At 38.8% G+C, this 13,302-nt stretch overlaps 1 protein-coding gene across 2 annotated transcripts in view; it reads left to right on the top strand.

Annotated features, from left to right (window-relative positions):
- Positions 1 to 9,634: 9,634 nt before the first annotated feature.
- ASG2 (transducin family protein / WD-40 repeat family protein) overlaps positions 9,635 to 13,302 on the top strand; it is a 36,420-nt gene continuing 32,752 nt past the window's right edge. Inside the window, exons 1-2 of one of the 2 annotated variants that reach the window (XR_013235307.1) lie at positions 9,635 to 9,923; positions 10,797 to 10,865. Coding sequence is in view for 1 of the 2 variants with exons in the window: in XM_077356887.1 (XP_077213002.1) it covers positions 9,858 to 9,923; positions 10,797 to 10,865 (135 nt within the window). In the remaining variant the exon portion in view is untranslated. The remainder of the gene's footprint in view (positions 9,924 to 10,796; positions 10,866 to 13,302) is intronic. The other variant, XM_077356887.1, reaches the window with a different exon arrangement.

The following is a 13,302-nucleotide window of genomic DNA, read 5'->3' as shown; positions in this document are numbered from 1 at the left end:
AATCGGATAGAATAAACTACAAATTTAATAAAGCAAATTAATGATATAGGAAAATGATCGACAATAGGCGTTGTTGAAATAACCTTCACACCAAAAAATAGCCCCACAATTCCTAATACAGCCTTTAAATGAGTTTTTCTCAACCATTTTTATGAGCTTTAAATGGTTGAAAAAGGCAGAAAATGGCTTTACAAACCACCAAAATCACCCCATTCAGGCTACGAATGCAAAAAGTTAGCTCCATTGCAAAAACCCCTAAAAATGGTGAAAACTTCATAGCAAAAACCTGAACAGCCACTTTTATGAGCTTTAAATGGCTCAAAAAGGAAGAAAAATAGCCATCAAAACCACTAAAATCACGCCATTAAACCTTGCAAACCAGTAAAATCACTCCATTCAGCCTACAAATGCAAAAAAATTAGCTCCATTGCAAAATCCCTAAATATGACTGCAAATTTCATAGCAAAAACCAGAACATCCATTTTTTACAGCTTTAAATAGCTGAAAAAGGAAGATAAATGGCCTTGAAAACAAGTAAAATTACCCAATTAAAACTTGCTAACCAGTAAAATCACTCCATTCAGCCTACGAATGCAAAAAAAGAGCTCCGTTGCAGAAACCCCTAAAAATGGTTGAAATTTTCATTGCAAAAACCACAACAAAAAATTTCAACCAATTTTTACAGCTTTAAATGGCTGAAAAAGAAAGAAAAATGGCCTTCCAAACCCCTAAAATCACCCCATTCATGCATTGAATGCAAAAAAAGAAAGAAAGAGGCGAAGAGATGAAAAAAACCATACCTTAGAAATGAGAAAAATCCGGCAGAGAGGGACGAAGAGAGAGCGAGAGAGGGTGGTGTTGTTCGCTGGATTTTTCAATGGTTTCTTCTCACACACACACACACACAGATATATATATATATATATATATATATATATATATATATATATATATATAGAGAGAGAGAGAGAGAGAGAGAGAGAGAGGGTGGGTTTTGTTGGTTTTTCAAAAACCCATATTTGTAGGGTACACGATTCACAGAGAGAGAGAGAGAGGGTGGGTTTCGTTTTTCAAAAACCCATTTTTACTCCTCTGTGAATCGTGTGGATTTCTTCTCACAGAAAGGGTGGATTTCTTCTCAGAGAGAGAGAGAGAGAGAGGAGAGAGAGAGAGAGAGAGAGCGAGAGAAAATCTAGGGTGGGTTTCGTCCATTTTTCAAAAACCCGGCTTTCGTTCGTGGCTTTCGTTGAATTTGGGTTTTTACTTTTCGAGGGCTCAGATTAGATTGGATGAGATCCAACGATTCTTAATAGGGAGGAGTAGAATTCCTTCTCTAGGGGGCCCACTAGAAAATCTTTCCTCATATATATATATATATATATATATATATATATATATATATGTGTGTGTGTGTGTGTGTGTGTGTGTGTGTGTGTGTGTGTGTGTGTGTGTGTGTGTGAACTATGTATCCTCTCTCACCAACAAAAGATGTGTGGAATAGACGTCACAACATACTTTGCTAGAAGACTTGTGGAATAGACATCCCAACATTCTTTGTCAGAAGATGTGTGGAATAGATGCTTAACATTTTAACTATATATGAGAACTCTGTATGCTCTCTCACCATTCCTCCCCTTTATCCTATTTATCATTCCCTCTCTTTGTCTCTCAAATTCCCTTTTTTTTTTAAACAAAAAATCGAAGAAACAGTGTTTGGTCAGTTTCTATTTCGATCCAAAATCATACGAAGAAAACAATCATTTAAAAAGCTATCTGGTAACCCCTCTTGCCGAAAATCCTGAAATGCAGATTCCCTATAATCAAGGATGGATCTGGGGAGTCAGGGGGCAGTTGCCTAACAAATACATATAGATTTGATAGCAACAAGTAGCACACATGAAAATGGTTATTCATGTGTCTACAAAAATCCTTGATATTTAAAACTAAAAATTAACTAATATTTTTAAAATTAATTTATTTTTAAAAAACGTGAGCTCTATTTGATTCCCTGCTAGAATTCAGCATAGAGGAAAACAGACTCATGATGAGTCAAAGTTTCAATTCCAAGTTCATACCATTAGATGGTAAATATGCTGCACGATAAAAGATATAGATATATCCGATAACAAAATAACGGTTGAGGGTAAAAATCATCAACTAATGAGAAGCCAACACGTTGGCATTCTTGGGACCAATTGGCATGATAGACTCCAATGAAGCGGAGCTCAGATCGACCCTTCAAGAGCCATTTTGCTCCGCTTTAACTAGCAAAGAAGTCCTTTGCCTCTTAGTGTTTTTCCGCCAATATTTCCAATATTTTCCATTTCCGAGTCCGTTCTCCATTTTACCAAGCCTCCTTTTGCACTATTGGATGTTTCCATCACCTTGTCTCTCTGATTCTCAAGGTGTTTTTGAGGCTTTTGTTTACAAATTCCCATCATTTAGGCATTTCTTTATTTTTGGGAATTCCCTAGTTTTCTCATTTTGTTTTCTAGTGTTTTCTCTGAATTTTCTGGGAAATTCTCATGATTTTCCTCATTCTCCGTCTGTTTTCCATAGTACATTTTGCAAAGAGAATTCAATTTCCATGGAAAATTGAAAGGTCTAAATTCGGTCGTGGAGTGGATATATCATTTTTATACACGTATTTCAAAAAGGGGACAGAGGTGGGTCCAACTACGTTTTTAAAAGTCCAGATTTATCTCAAGGGTTCGTCCAAATAAATGGGCTCATCAAGTTTTTGAAGATCAAATTCTGTCTAACATGCACATATCGGTTATTGAGTCTCACAAGGGTTTATCAAGTCTAAACAGTGGTTATCAAATCTTTATGAACTTGATAATCCCTGTTTACGTACTTGATAACCCCTTTTTAGACTTGATAATCCCTAGGGGTATTTTGGTCAGATTTTCATTGTTTATGTACTTGATAACCCCTTTTTAGACTTGATAACCCTGTTTTTTACCCCCCTTATAATTTTTCAAAAGAGTGTCCCCCATTGGTAATTATTGTATTTTGGTGTCTCCCATTGGCAATTTTGCCTTCCAATAATGGCCCCTCTTTGTGTTAAAGGGTGTTGCAATCCCAAAAAGATAGGGAAATGTTATCAATGAAGAATTTCGGAATTTGATTATTCTGGAATACTTTCATTCACAATAGAAGGTGCTTAAGTAAGCTCATATAGATTGACAAAAGGAGATAAGGATAAGATTTGGAGTGGATATCATAATCCCTCATCTAACCAACTACCACCTAATCTAATGCTCCAAAGATTCAACAATCAGATTTATCTAATTCATATTCTCTAATATGCCCCCCTTAAATGTATGTGGATTGAAAAATCAACATACGATTTGATATTACAAATAAAATCTCCAATTAAATTCCCCAGTTTGATGTACAATATTGAACTTTGATAATCTGTTTGTTGAAGATGTAGTCGATGTCGACGACAATGATTTCTTTCTCTTACCGAATAACTGATGCTTGTTGCCGAAGATGATGTCGCTTGGAAGATGAGCCTTGATAGGCTTGAATGAGACTCTAGCCTCTTTCATACACCGATTTTAGATATCGATCTTCAAGGGTTGATCAGTTTTAGAATGCCGATTCGCATGGCTCTCTCAGGCACGAACCTAAAGGAATTGAGACCCCTCAACTGAGTAGAACGACTATTTCAAGCACGCACCTAAGTTAAGGTACCTCAATTGAAATAGAGTAAAAAGAAAATTGAAAGAAAAGGAAAGGAAAATAGAGAGGAAGAGCCACGAATAGTGGCTTAGATAATGGTGACAATCATCGGCACATGCGACAACTCGGATATTTGGTGCAAGAAAATGAGAGTGCTGATATCAAATGAGGATTTTCACATAAGACAAAGTGCAAGGGTGTTTTTAGAAACCCTAGGGGTCACTAAAGGTAGAGAGGGGTGCATGAAGGAAAATGAGTGGTGCCAGATTTGTATTGCTTCTTTAAACATACTTTTTTATATATTAGTAATCGGGGTTAGGCAGACCCCAAAACCAGATAACAGGAAGGCGACAAAATTACAGTCTAAAGTAGAGAGTTCCTTCATCATCCTCTTTAACATAGTCAATGAGAGGATGAGGAAGGGACAACCCCAGCAAACAGGAACCCTTTAAAGGGCAGTCAGCTTTTGAAAGGAAATCTGCTGGACGGTTTGCTTCTCTCCAAATGTGGGACACCCTCCATGATTCAAATCTAGAGAGGGTATTTTGAAGATGAGCTAGAGCTTGCCTCCTTCTCCACAGACAAGGGAATATGCCTTTGATAACATTTACCGCCAAGAGTGAGTCGGATTCAATCCAAAGATGCTTGATGTCGAAGGAGGAGGAGGCCAATGAGACACCATGAAAGATGGCCTCAAGCTCCAATTCCTGGATTGCCATTAAATCCATATCCTTTGAGAATAAGGCTAGAACAGAGCTTTCTGAGTTACGAAGAAGTCCACCAATGGAGGCTAAGGAATTCGCCAAAGAAGCATCACAGTTGAGTTTGATACACCATGGCGGTGGACGCTCCCACCTACAGCTCCTGGCGGGCTTTTTAGTGTTGAACAGGGGAAGATCAAAAGCCTTCGAGAAGGCCAAATCTCTGCAACTATTATGGCTATCAAGCCCAAGGAAAATGCACCTGCTTCTGATGATATGCTGGATATTATTGAGAATCACTTGCTTATGCATACTGGCACCTCCATATATCCTGTTATTTCTCTCTAGCCAAATATGATAAATTGAGGAAGTAAAAGCTACTCGGATAGCAGTTGAGAGTTGATTTGTACCAGGGCGAGTGGTTCTCATCCATTCCTCTTCAACCAGGAGCTTTCTTTTTGGGTTTCTTCTGTGATTGAATTGCCTCAGCACATTTCTCCATATCCAGGCCGAGAAAGAACAGTTGAAGAACAAATGATCAATACTTTCAGGTTCAGCAGAACACAATGGGCATCTGGTTGCTCTAGCTGGGCCAAGGAAGGATAGCCTATCACGAGTGCTGAGTTTTTGATGGAGGGCTAACCAAGATATAAAACTCATTTTGGGGATATGCCCCTTGAACCAGATGGAAGAGGTCCAAACTAATTTAGTTTGGTGCTCTCTAATGCCATTCCAGGCACTTTTCAAAGAGAAAGAACCATCAGAGGTATCTTTCCAAATGGGTTCATCTTCAATATTTGGAATAATCAGGGCTTTCTCGAGGATCCGGTTGATGGAGGGGAGCCTATGCAACATGATAGGATCCCAGGTTCCTTTGTGGAGAACTTGATGAACTGAAGTCCGAGGATGAATAGCGTTTAGCTCTATTCCTTCAGGGTACTGATCTAAGATAGGTCCATCTGGGTGACAGGGCTGAGTCCAGAAATCGATACCCTGTCCTTCGCCAATGATATAACAGATGGACTTCTTTGCTGCCTCTCTGCAATTAAAAACTATCCGAGCTCCCCAAGACATTTTGCTGGGATAGTTAATTGTCCAGAAATTCCTCTTCTTTACATACTTATGATGGAACCAAGAAACCCAGAGGGAATTCTTCTTCTTGATTAAGCTCCATATCTGCTTCATATTGGCAGCTTGATTTAGGTCCTTTAACTTGCGTAACCCAAATCCTCCTTCAGCCTTTGGGACACAATTCTTTAACTTGCTTGGGACACAATTCTTTAAACATACTTATCCATGTAAAATGGAAAATAAGAAATGGGGGGTGTTGTTATCAACAACTATGGATGGAAAACCTTTTCCCCAATTAAGTACGAAATGAGAGGGAGAAATAAAATAAAAATAATGGTCAATAGCTAGAGATGAAAACAAATGTGTGTTGCGGTAGGCAACGAAGAGCATTGAAAGCATAGAATAGAGTGTTTGAAGGTAAAAGATCAAATGTGAGACAAGGATTGTCTTCACCATTATTAGAAGACCAAGCCTTAAACACCACATTAGGCTGAGGGAAAGAGGACTTTCGTACTGCCACCTGGACTCTTTGATTGTCCGTGCTCAGCAACGAAGCTAGCCGAACACCCCCGTACATAAGACAAGATCCACCATCATCATCCCAAGATGGAAGTGCTTTTGATGTGTCTACGGCAGTGAAGAAGAAGATGGGACATGGAGTGACGACAACACGCAACCAACGGTTGAAAAGAACAGAGATCTTTTTGTCGGGGGCAAAGGTAAAGGCTATGAGAAGTAGGTGGTGTCGGCTGGCATAGGTTTGGGAGGAAAGATGGTAAGGGTTTGGATTTGCTGAGAGGTAGCGGGATTTTATGGTGGCCCGGCGGACGGCTTAGCTAGATCAGCCATCAGCCGGAGGACGGGTTTACTATGTTGTGGGCAGGGCTAGGTGGATGAATCGACCGGCTCTGATACCATGAAGAATTCTCGAATTTGATTATTCTAGGACACTTTCATTGACAATAAAAGGTGCTTAAATAAGCACATACAAATTAACACAAGTATATAAGGCTAAGATTTGGAGTGGTTATCCTAATTCCTCATCTAACCAACTACCACCAAATCTAATCCTCCAATGATTCAACGGTGAGATTTATCTAATCTCATATTCTCTAATAATCAGCAGAACCACATTTTAATATTTTCACAATTCATCTTGTCTTTTAGTTTTTAAAGAGCTGTTTTAAGATTATTACATTCCCCAAAAAGCATTCACAAGCTAATTAAAGAAGAAAAGACAACTGGGTTTGTGCAAATATCAAAACATGGTTGTGTCGATAACATTTCCCAAAAGATATTAACAAAAAGAGTAAGGCTCTAAAACATTGTGGGTCTCACTCATGAATTATGAGTGATTCAAATCATTAAGAGGTCCCACTTTCAATCACGTAAACAATTTCCTTTTATGCCGTTGTTGGTGGTTCATATTCAACAACAAAAAAAACAAATTTTAGACTTGGAAGTTTGGCATCTCTTTTTTAGGATAAATGTGCCACCTCATGTGAGTTAAATGAATAAGACAAATTCCGCTATTAGGTAGCTCTACTCCCTTGAAAGAGAAGGAACCCATATGGCATCTTGCAAAATTGCCTCGAAATTGACCTTTTACTTGAGAGGGTCCCATAGCTCAAATATCAGTGATCATATGTGTTTCCGCTTAAACCTGGACTGACTCCTCGAAGAAGACCGCACACACTAAGCGAGCCGGAAAGAGTGTCAAAGTTGACTCCTAAGGACCTTGTGCGTGTGAGTCACAACACGAAATCAAATTGTAGTTCATAGGCGTGCTCTGAGGGAGCTTTAGGTGCGGACTGAGAGTTTTCCAGAGGGGGATTCTCCGATGCTTAAGTCAGGAGCAACAAGAACAAGAATGACAAGAGCTGAGAATGAGAATAAGTCTAGACTTGAATGCATTCCTTGGAGTTTGCCACCCCTCACATTTATATACTAGAGTCCAATCTTTTCAAGGAATCTTGCCATTGCCTTTCAAGGAGCCTTTCCTGATTAGGCTTAAGCAGTTTCTTAGAATTTCAGATTTCCTAGAATACCCCGCTAAGGCGGTTTGTGGTTTTTGGAAGAGTTCGGGTAGTGAAATCACCATTTTGCCCTAATTACATTTGAGTCCCCTTTAAGTGCCTTCTCATTGGGAGACGATTTTTACCTCCATCAATATGGAAACTAAGGCCCAGTTTGGACGGTGCAGGAAAAGTGTTTTTGAGAAAAAAAGAAGTTTTCCTAGATATTTTTCATTTCCACAATTTTGTGGGAAGCGATAAATTATAAGATTGTCATTACCTATAAATTAAATTTGAAATGGGGTGGTTCTGTAATCAAACAATGGAAAAACATCAAATTTTGGAAAAGTTTTTCTTTCCAAAATTTTCTAGAAAATTCCAACAATCCAAACAGGGTCTAAATGAAGGGATAAGAATTTCCTCCCCCCGTTCCCGCTTTGGGTATTGCGGGGAATCCCCGCCCCGCCCCCGCGGGGGAAATTTAATCCCCATCCCCATCCCGTCCCCACCGGGGATAAAATCCCCATACAATTCCCGAAATAAGAAATGTGAGAACTACTTACATATAGAATATATGACAAACTTAAATCATAAGCATATTTTTTTATGGAAAATGATATTTGCACAACCTAAGTTGTCTTTTCTTCATTAATTTGCTCGTGAAAGCCTTTGGGAAATGAAATGATCATTTGATAGATCTTCAAATTTTAAATAAGCTATTTTTTATGATGCAAGGTACTAGTAATGAATCGGGGCGGGGCCAAGGTCCTCCCTGTCCCCGTCCCGGGAAATTCTTTTAAAATCTCCGTCCCCGCCCCATCCCCTGCGCCCGAACGGGGCGGGGCGGGGCGGATCCCCGGTTTTCCGGGTTAAATTGCCAGCCCTATCCTGTAGTGCACAGCACAGGATCGGAACACATCTGTGGGGGCAATCAAATATTTCTTTTGAGCCATCAGTGTATAGATAGGCATACAGGTGCCCATTTGAGCACGATCAGTAGCATATTTGAACTGAGAGAAATGTAGCCTGCCATGAAAATATGTCACTTCAAGACCATGAGAATAATGGAAAAGTTCCCAAAGTCGTCATTGTGAATTCTTTGTCTAGGCTAGCGATGAGGAACTTTTACTAAAGTACTACTGAAATAATAGTTAAAGTTTTAAAAAATTGGAGGGTATATTTGTAAAATGGGATTTGCTAGCGTCCATCACCGAAGGCATTTCACGAATGGTCTATTGCACATCAGAGCAGCCACACAGGCTCACTTTTCAACAGATTTTGTCTTCATTTCGAGTTTGCTGCTCTAACATGCAGCAGACCATCTGCGACATGCCTTCTACGATGGACGCTAGCAAATCCTTTGTAAAATAGTTTAATAAAGTAAAATTTAGGATGTCCTAGGGCTTTTGTTAGTTGTCGGGATCTGAATGGAAATAATTTCAAGAACACTTTGTTGGGATGATCGAGGCCCTTGATTAATGAAGCCTTGTTTAGGTTAATTTAAGACGCATAGGGGGTCAATTTAAGATAAGTAATGCTAGGGAAACCTAGAGTAGGACCTAAAATGGGACCGAACAAATTGTTTCACGCCACAACATCACTAGTGACTTATGCAATCCCTTAAGTTTAGGGAAATCATAAAAAGTAAAATTTTCTTTAACACATGGCATATTCTCATTGCAGGTCCCGTTTTAGGTCCTACTCTAGGTCTCCATATCATTTTCCCATACAGGGGTCGATTTGTCATTCGAAATGATATATTCACACCTCTTCTCTTTTCTGGGCCACACACTCGTAGTGTAAAAGTAGTCATAAATACACTAGAGGTAAGTGGCCTAGAGAAGAAAAGGGGGCATACTTTCACTTCTATACCATTTGTTTGTTGCTCGCTGTTGTAGATTAGTTGTGTGCTAAAAATCTTCTATGATCCAAAGATTCCAAACATTATGATATATTTGAGATTTAAAATAAATGGACGGCTGAGAAAATAAAAAAATCGACGGTTGACAAACCTCCACAGATGGAAGCATTAGGATCATCCTGTGAAAATGATTATCACAACCCGTCTATGAGGGACCAATAAATGAATGGTTTAGATCATCTGAATCAGCGGGCCCACTTTACGTGTTTTAAAAATAAAAAAAGGAGTGCCAAAAAGGAGAAGAAAAAAGAAGAAGAAGTGTGTGGAAACAAACGGTGGCAACCCGATGCGTGTCTCCACGAGAGAGTTTTCGGTGCGAAACAAGAAAATAAGGAAAAAAACGAGCGTAATTTAAACCGACATTGCGAAAGTCGGTCGTAAGTAGTTTTTATTTTTCCAATTTCTCAGAAAGGGAACGAGCTAGGGTTTCATTTCTCCCTTCTTTCGCATTTTTCCGCAATGACAACTTGGAATTTTCCCGACGGTAATATCACCGATTTGCTTGAGAACAGATACATCGGCAAGGTATCTTGAATTCCTCTTCTTATCTCATTTAATTTGATTTTTTGCTTTTTTTTTTTTTGGTTTTGATTATGTTATGCAATCTGCTATGTACACCGATCGTTCGATAAATCGAGTATAGGTTTTTGTTTGTTGAATTTTGTTAGCGGTTTTTCTCTGTGATTGTTTTGTGTGGAAATGTATGAAATTGGATTGGAAGGATATGATTGTTTGGTGCTTTGATCGTTTCTGTTTTATATTTTGTTACGCCTTTTGCTTTCTTTAGAATTTGGGGTTTTCGGATTGTCTATGATTGTGGAGGAGAGCTTTTAGTGATCTTCTTGGTTGATTAGGTTAAGCTATTAAGCCAGAATTGTTGTTGCATTGTCATGTATCAGTGCTATGGATACTTCATTAGTTTCTGATACTCAGAGTAAGACTTTGCTTTGTTGGGTGTTGGGTTGGCGTTTGCATTAGGTTTTTATCCTCCAGTTTTCGTAATTTGATGACATGAATGCAAAGATACAGATGGATGTTTGTGGCATTTAAAGATCTCAGGAATATAAGGAAAAAGAGGGGGATTGATACAAATGGATGCCACAACCATCCATCTCTATCCTTATCCGTTAGTCGGATACTCAGAGTTTCTGAAATATCCAAGCACTACCATAGTGTACTTATTATATATTATACATTTTTCTCTCATCTCTCGTACTACACCATCTTCATTGGTATTGCTTATATACTTATCAAGTATTGTGACAGTTTTTCTGAAATAGAAATCAGGGTAACTGTTTGTTTTCAACACGATGATGCTTTAAGATGATGCTGTGTTAATCTTTGCATTACTTTATACTTGGCCCAAACTGAGTTAAAGTTTCTTTCGTGTTTATTTAGGGTATTAATAACAAGTTGCAAATGCATTCTTCCTTGATACAAAGGATGTCCCTTGAAAAAGAATTGGAGGTATGTTTGACCATGTTTTTATCTTACACTTTTTATGGTGTTTTTCACTACTTCAAAATAATAATTCCTCCTTGCATTTGACTGCCTTCTCTACTGTCTTAATGTTTTTGTTACATTTTTCTAGAACCTTTTGATCATTGTTAGAAGTGATTTTTCAAGAAAAGCATCCTTAGTCTAGGTGGAGCTCACTGAAGCAAATACGTCCGTGCATAAATATGATTAAAATGGAAATGATAAATTTTGAAGTGTTAATAGAATTGGAACTTGTTAAGGAAATCATATTATATTTGTGTTTGATGTTGACATTTAGCTTTTGTTTTTTTTTGTTTTTATCTTCTAAATTTTAAAGGTTAATATGACAAACTTCCACTTGCCATAAAACCTTTTACAAATAAATTCTTTAGGTATTACTGTACTGCTATAGTAGTTTTCATAATTACTAAGGAGCCTTGACACATCGATGATAGTCCCAAAATTGCAAGTGAGCATGGTGGGGAAACAAAAGGTGAAAAGAATCTTAGCCAGCTAGTAATTTTTTTAGTTATAGAACCTAACTATAAAATGGTTGGGAAGACCATTCTTGGAAAGAGTTTGTTTTGAATGTAAAATAGTTCTCACAGTAGTTTTAAAGCCATTATTGAGTTCTACAATTTCTCTACCACAGTGTTCACAGTTTGCAATAACTCTGTCAGCATGCTAGACCATGATTTTTTTCGTAAAATAGACACATGTTAAGAAGCATCACAAGCTAAAAACAACTCATGTCTGAGATGTTCACAAGCAAGAGAAAATCAAGAAAAGTAAATAGAGTGCATATTCTCTCATATTCATAAAGAAGGCAATTCATCCGTCAATATGCTGGCATATTATGGAGTTTCTTGCTCTCAACAGAACTTTCTGCAGATCTATTCAGCCTTTGCTCGTGTGCTTGAAGAGAACCCATTAGGTCATTCAAAGGATAACTAGAAAGATCTTTAGATTCCCCAATTGCGGCAACTACATGGAACCATTTAGAAAGAATGCTTCATAAGGTTTTATAAAAAAATGGTTTTAGCAGTCATCCATTCACCATAAGGCCTAATTTATCGACAAAAGGAGAGAGCCCGAAAGCAGGGGCCCCTGTTGGCAAAGGAAAAACGAAGACCAAGATCATGATCTTGCTCCGTGGGAAAAAGAATGTAGTAAATTAGAATCCCTAGAAGGAGCGAGTAGGATTTGCACCGGTCACCCGGCTAATAAGTTAGGCTTTTCTCTCTCCTTAGGCAGTATGTCAAGGGCAGACATGCGTTGCGGCTCGGGCCCGAGGGCTTTTCCCCTCCTCGTTAATCCGACCTGCTCCAGTCGGTCAATCTGCAACCTCAATGCTGCTGTTTGTCTCCCCACATCCCAACGATTCTTCTTTTCTTTTTTGTATTCTTTCAACCTTCATTCAGTTGTGAGTGCCTCGTTGATGAATGAGATAAGAAGGTTCCTCCCCATGCATGCTATATAATTCTTCTAACTAATCATCGCATATGGGACTCCGAGCAAGCCGCTACTCATTCGCCCTAACAACAGTAAGTAGATAGACTCACTCCAGAGAAGACCAAGAAAAGTCATCTCAATGGGTTCAGAAACCACACGTTTCTCTGAATCATCATAGCGTATTTCTTCATGTCCACTCAAATGATGGTCTTTTCGTAATGGATGACCTTCAAAACCATGATCTGTTGATATACGACGTAGATCCAGTTGATTGATGGAAGAAACACTAGACACACGACAGTCAAGAGAAGGATTTTTTTTTTTTTTTGTACCACTGCATGCGTAGTCTCGTAAAATGAAAGATTATGTCCAATTTGAATTGATCTCAATTGACCCCTCTTACTGCCCATAGGAGAAGTAATAGGTAGTGATGATAGGATTTGAACATGGGATGCCAAGATTGGTATTGATATTATGGCATGAGATGCCAAAATTGATATTACGCCATTGCGGGGTCTGGGGAGGGCTAGATGTGTGCAGCCTTACCCCTGCTTTGCAGAGAGGCTGTTTCCGTGAATCGAACCCGTGACCACCAGGTCACAATGGAGCAAGCTTACCGTTGCGCCAAGGCTCGCCCTCTACACAACTTTTGATTTCTGCACAACTTTTGACTTATGAATTTTTGACCACTACTTCAAGGTTTATTCGAGCATCCTTTAGGCCTAAAAGGGAGTTGATTGAGCCCAATTTTCACCTTATGACAACCCCTACCTGGTTTCGCTGATGTCCTCCTCACACAATCATTGTATTGCCTCATTCTACGACCCCTTTGTCGATTCTTCCTATGAGGTGGTCAATCCTCTCATCTAGTCTTTGGTTGTTTTGGACACTTTGAGCATCCAATCCATGTTGCCTGACTTGCTTCTTCATTCACAGGGACTTCAAATTTCAATTAGTTGTAGCTTGTATGGCT

Source organism: Tasmannia lanceolata, unplaced genomic scaffold, assembly GCF_043159265.1.
Source record: "Tasmannia lanceolata isolate RefF3 unplaced genomic scaffold, GAP_Taslan_0.1 ptg000016l, whole genome shotgun sequence".
NCBI classification, from domain to species: Eukaryota; Viridiplantae; Streptophyta; class Magnoliopsida; order Canellales; family Winteraceae; genus Tasmannia; species Tasmannia lanceolata.
This window is presented reverse-complemented; position numbering and strand designations above follow the sequence as displayed.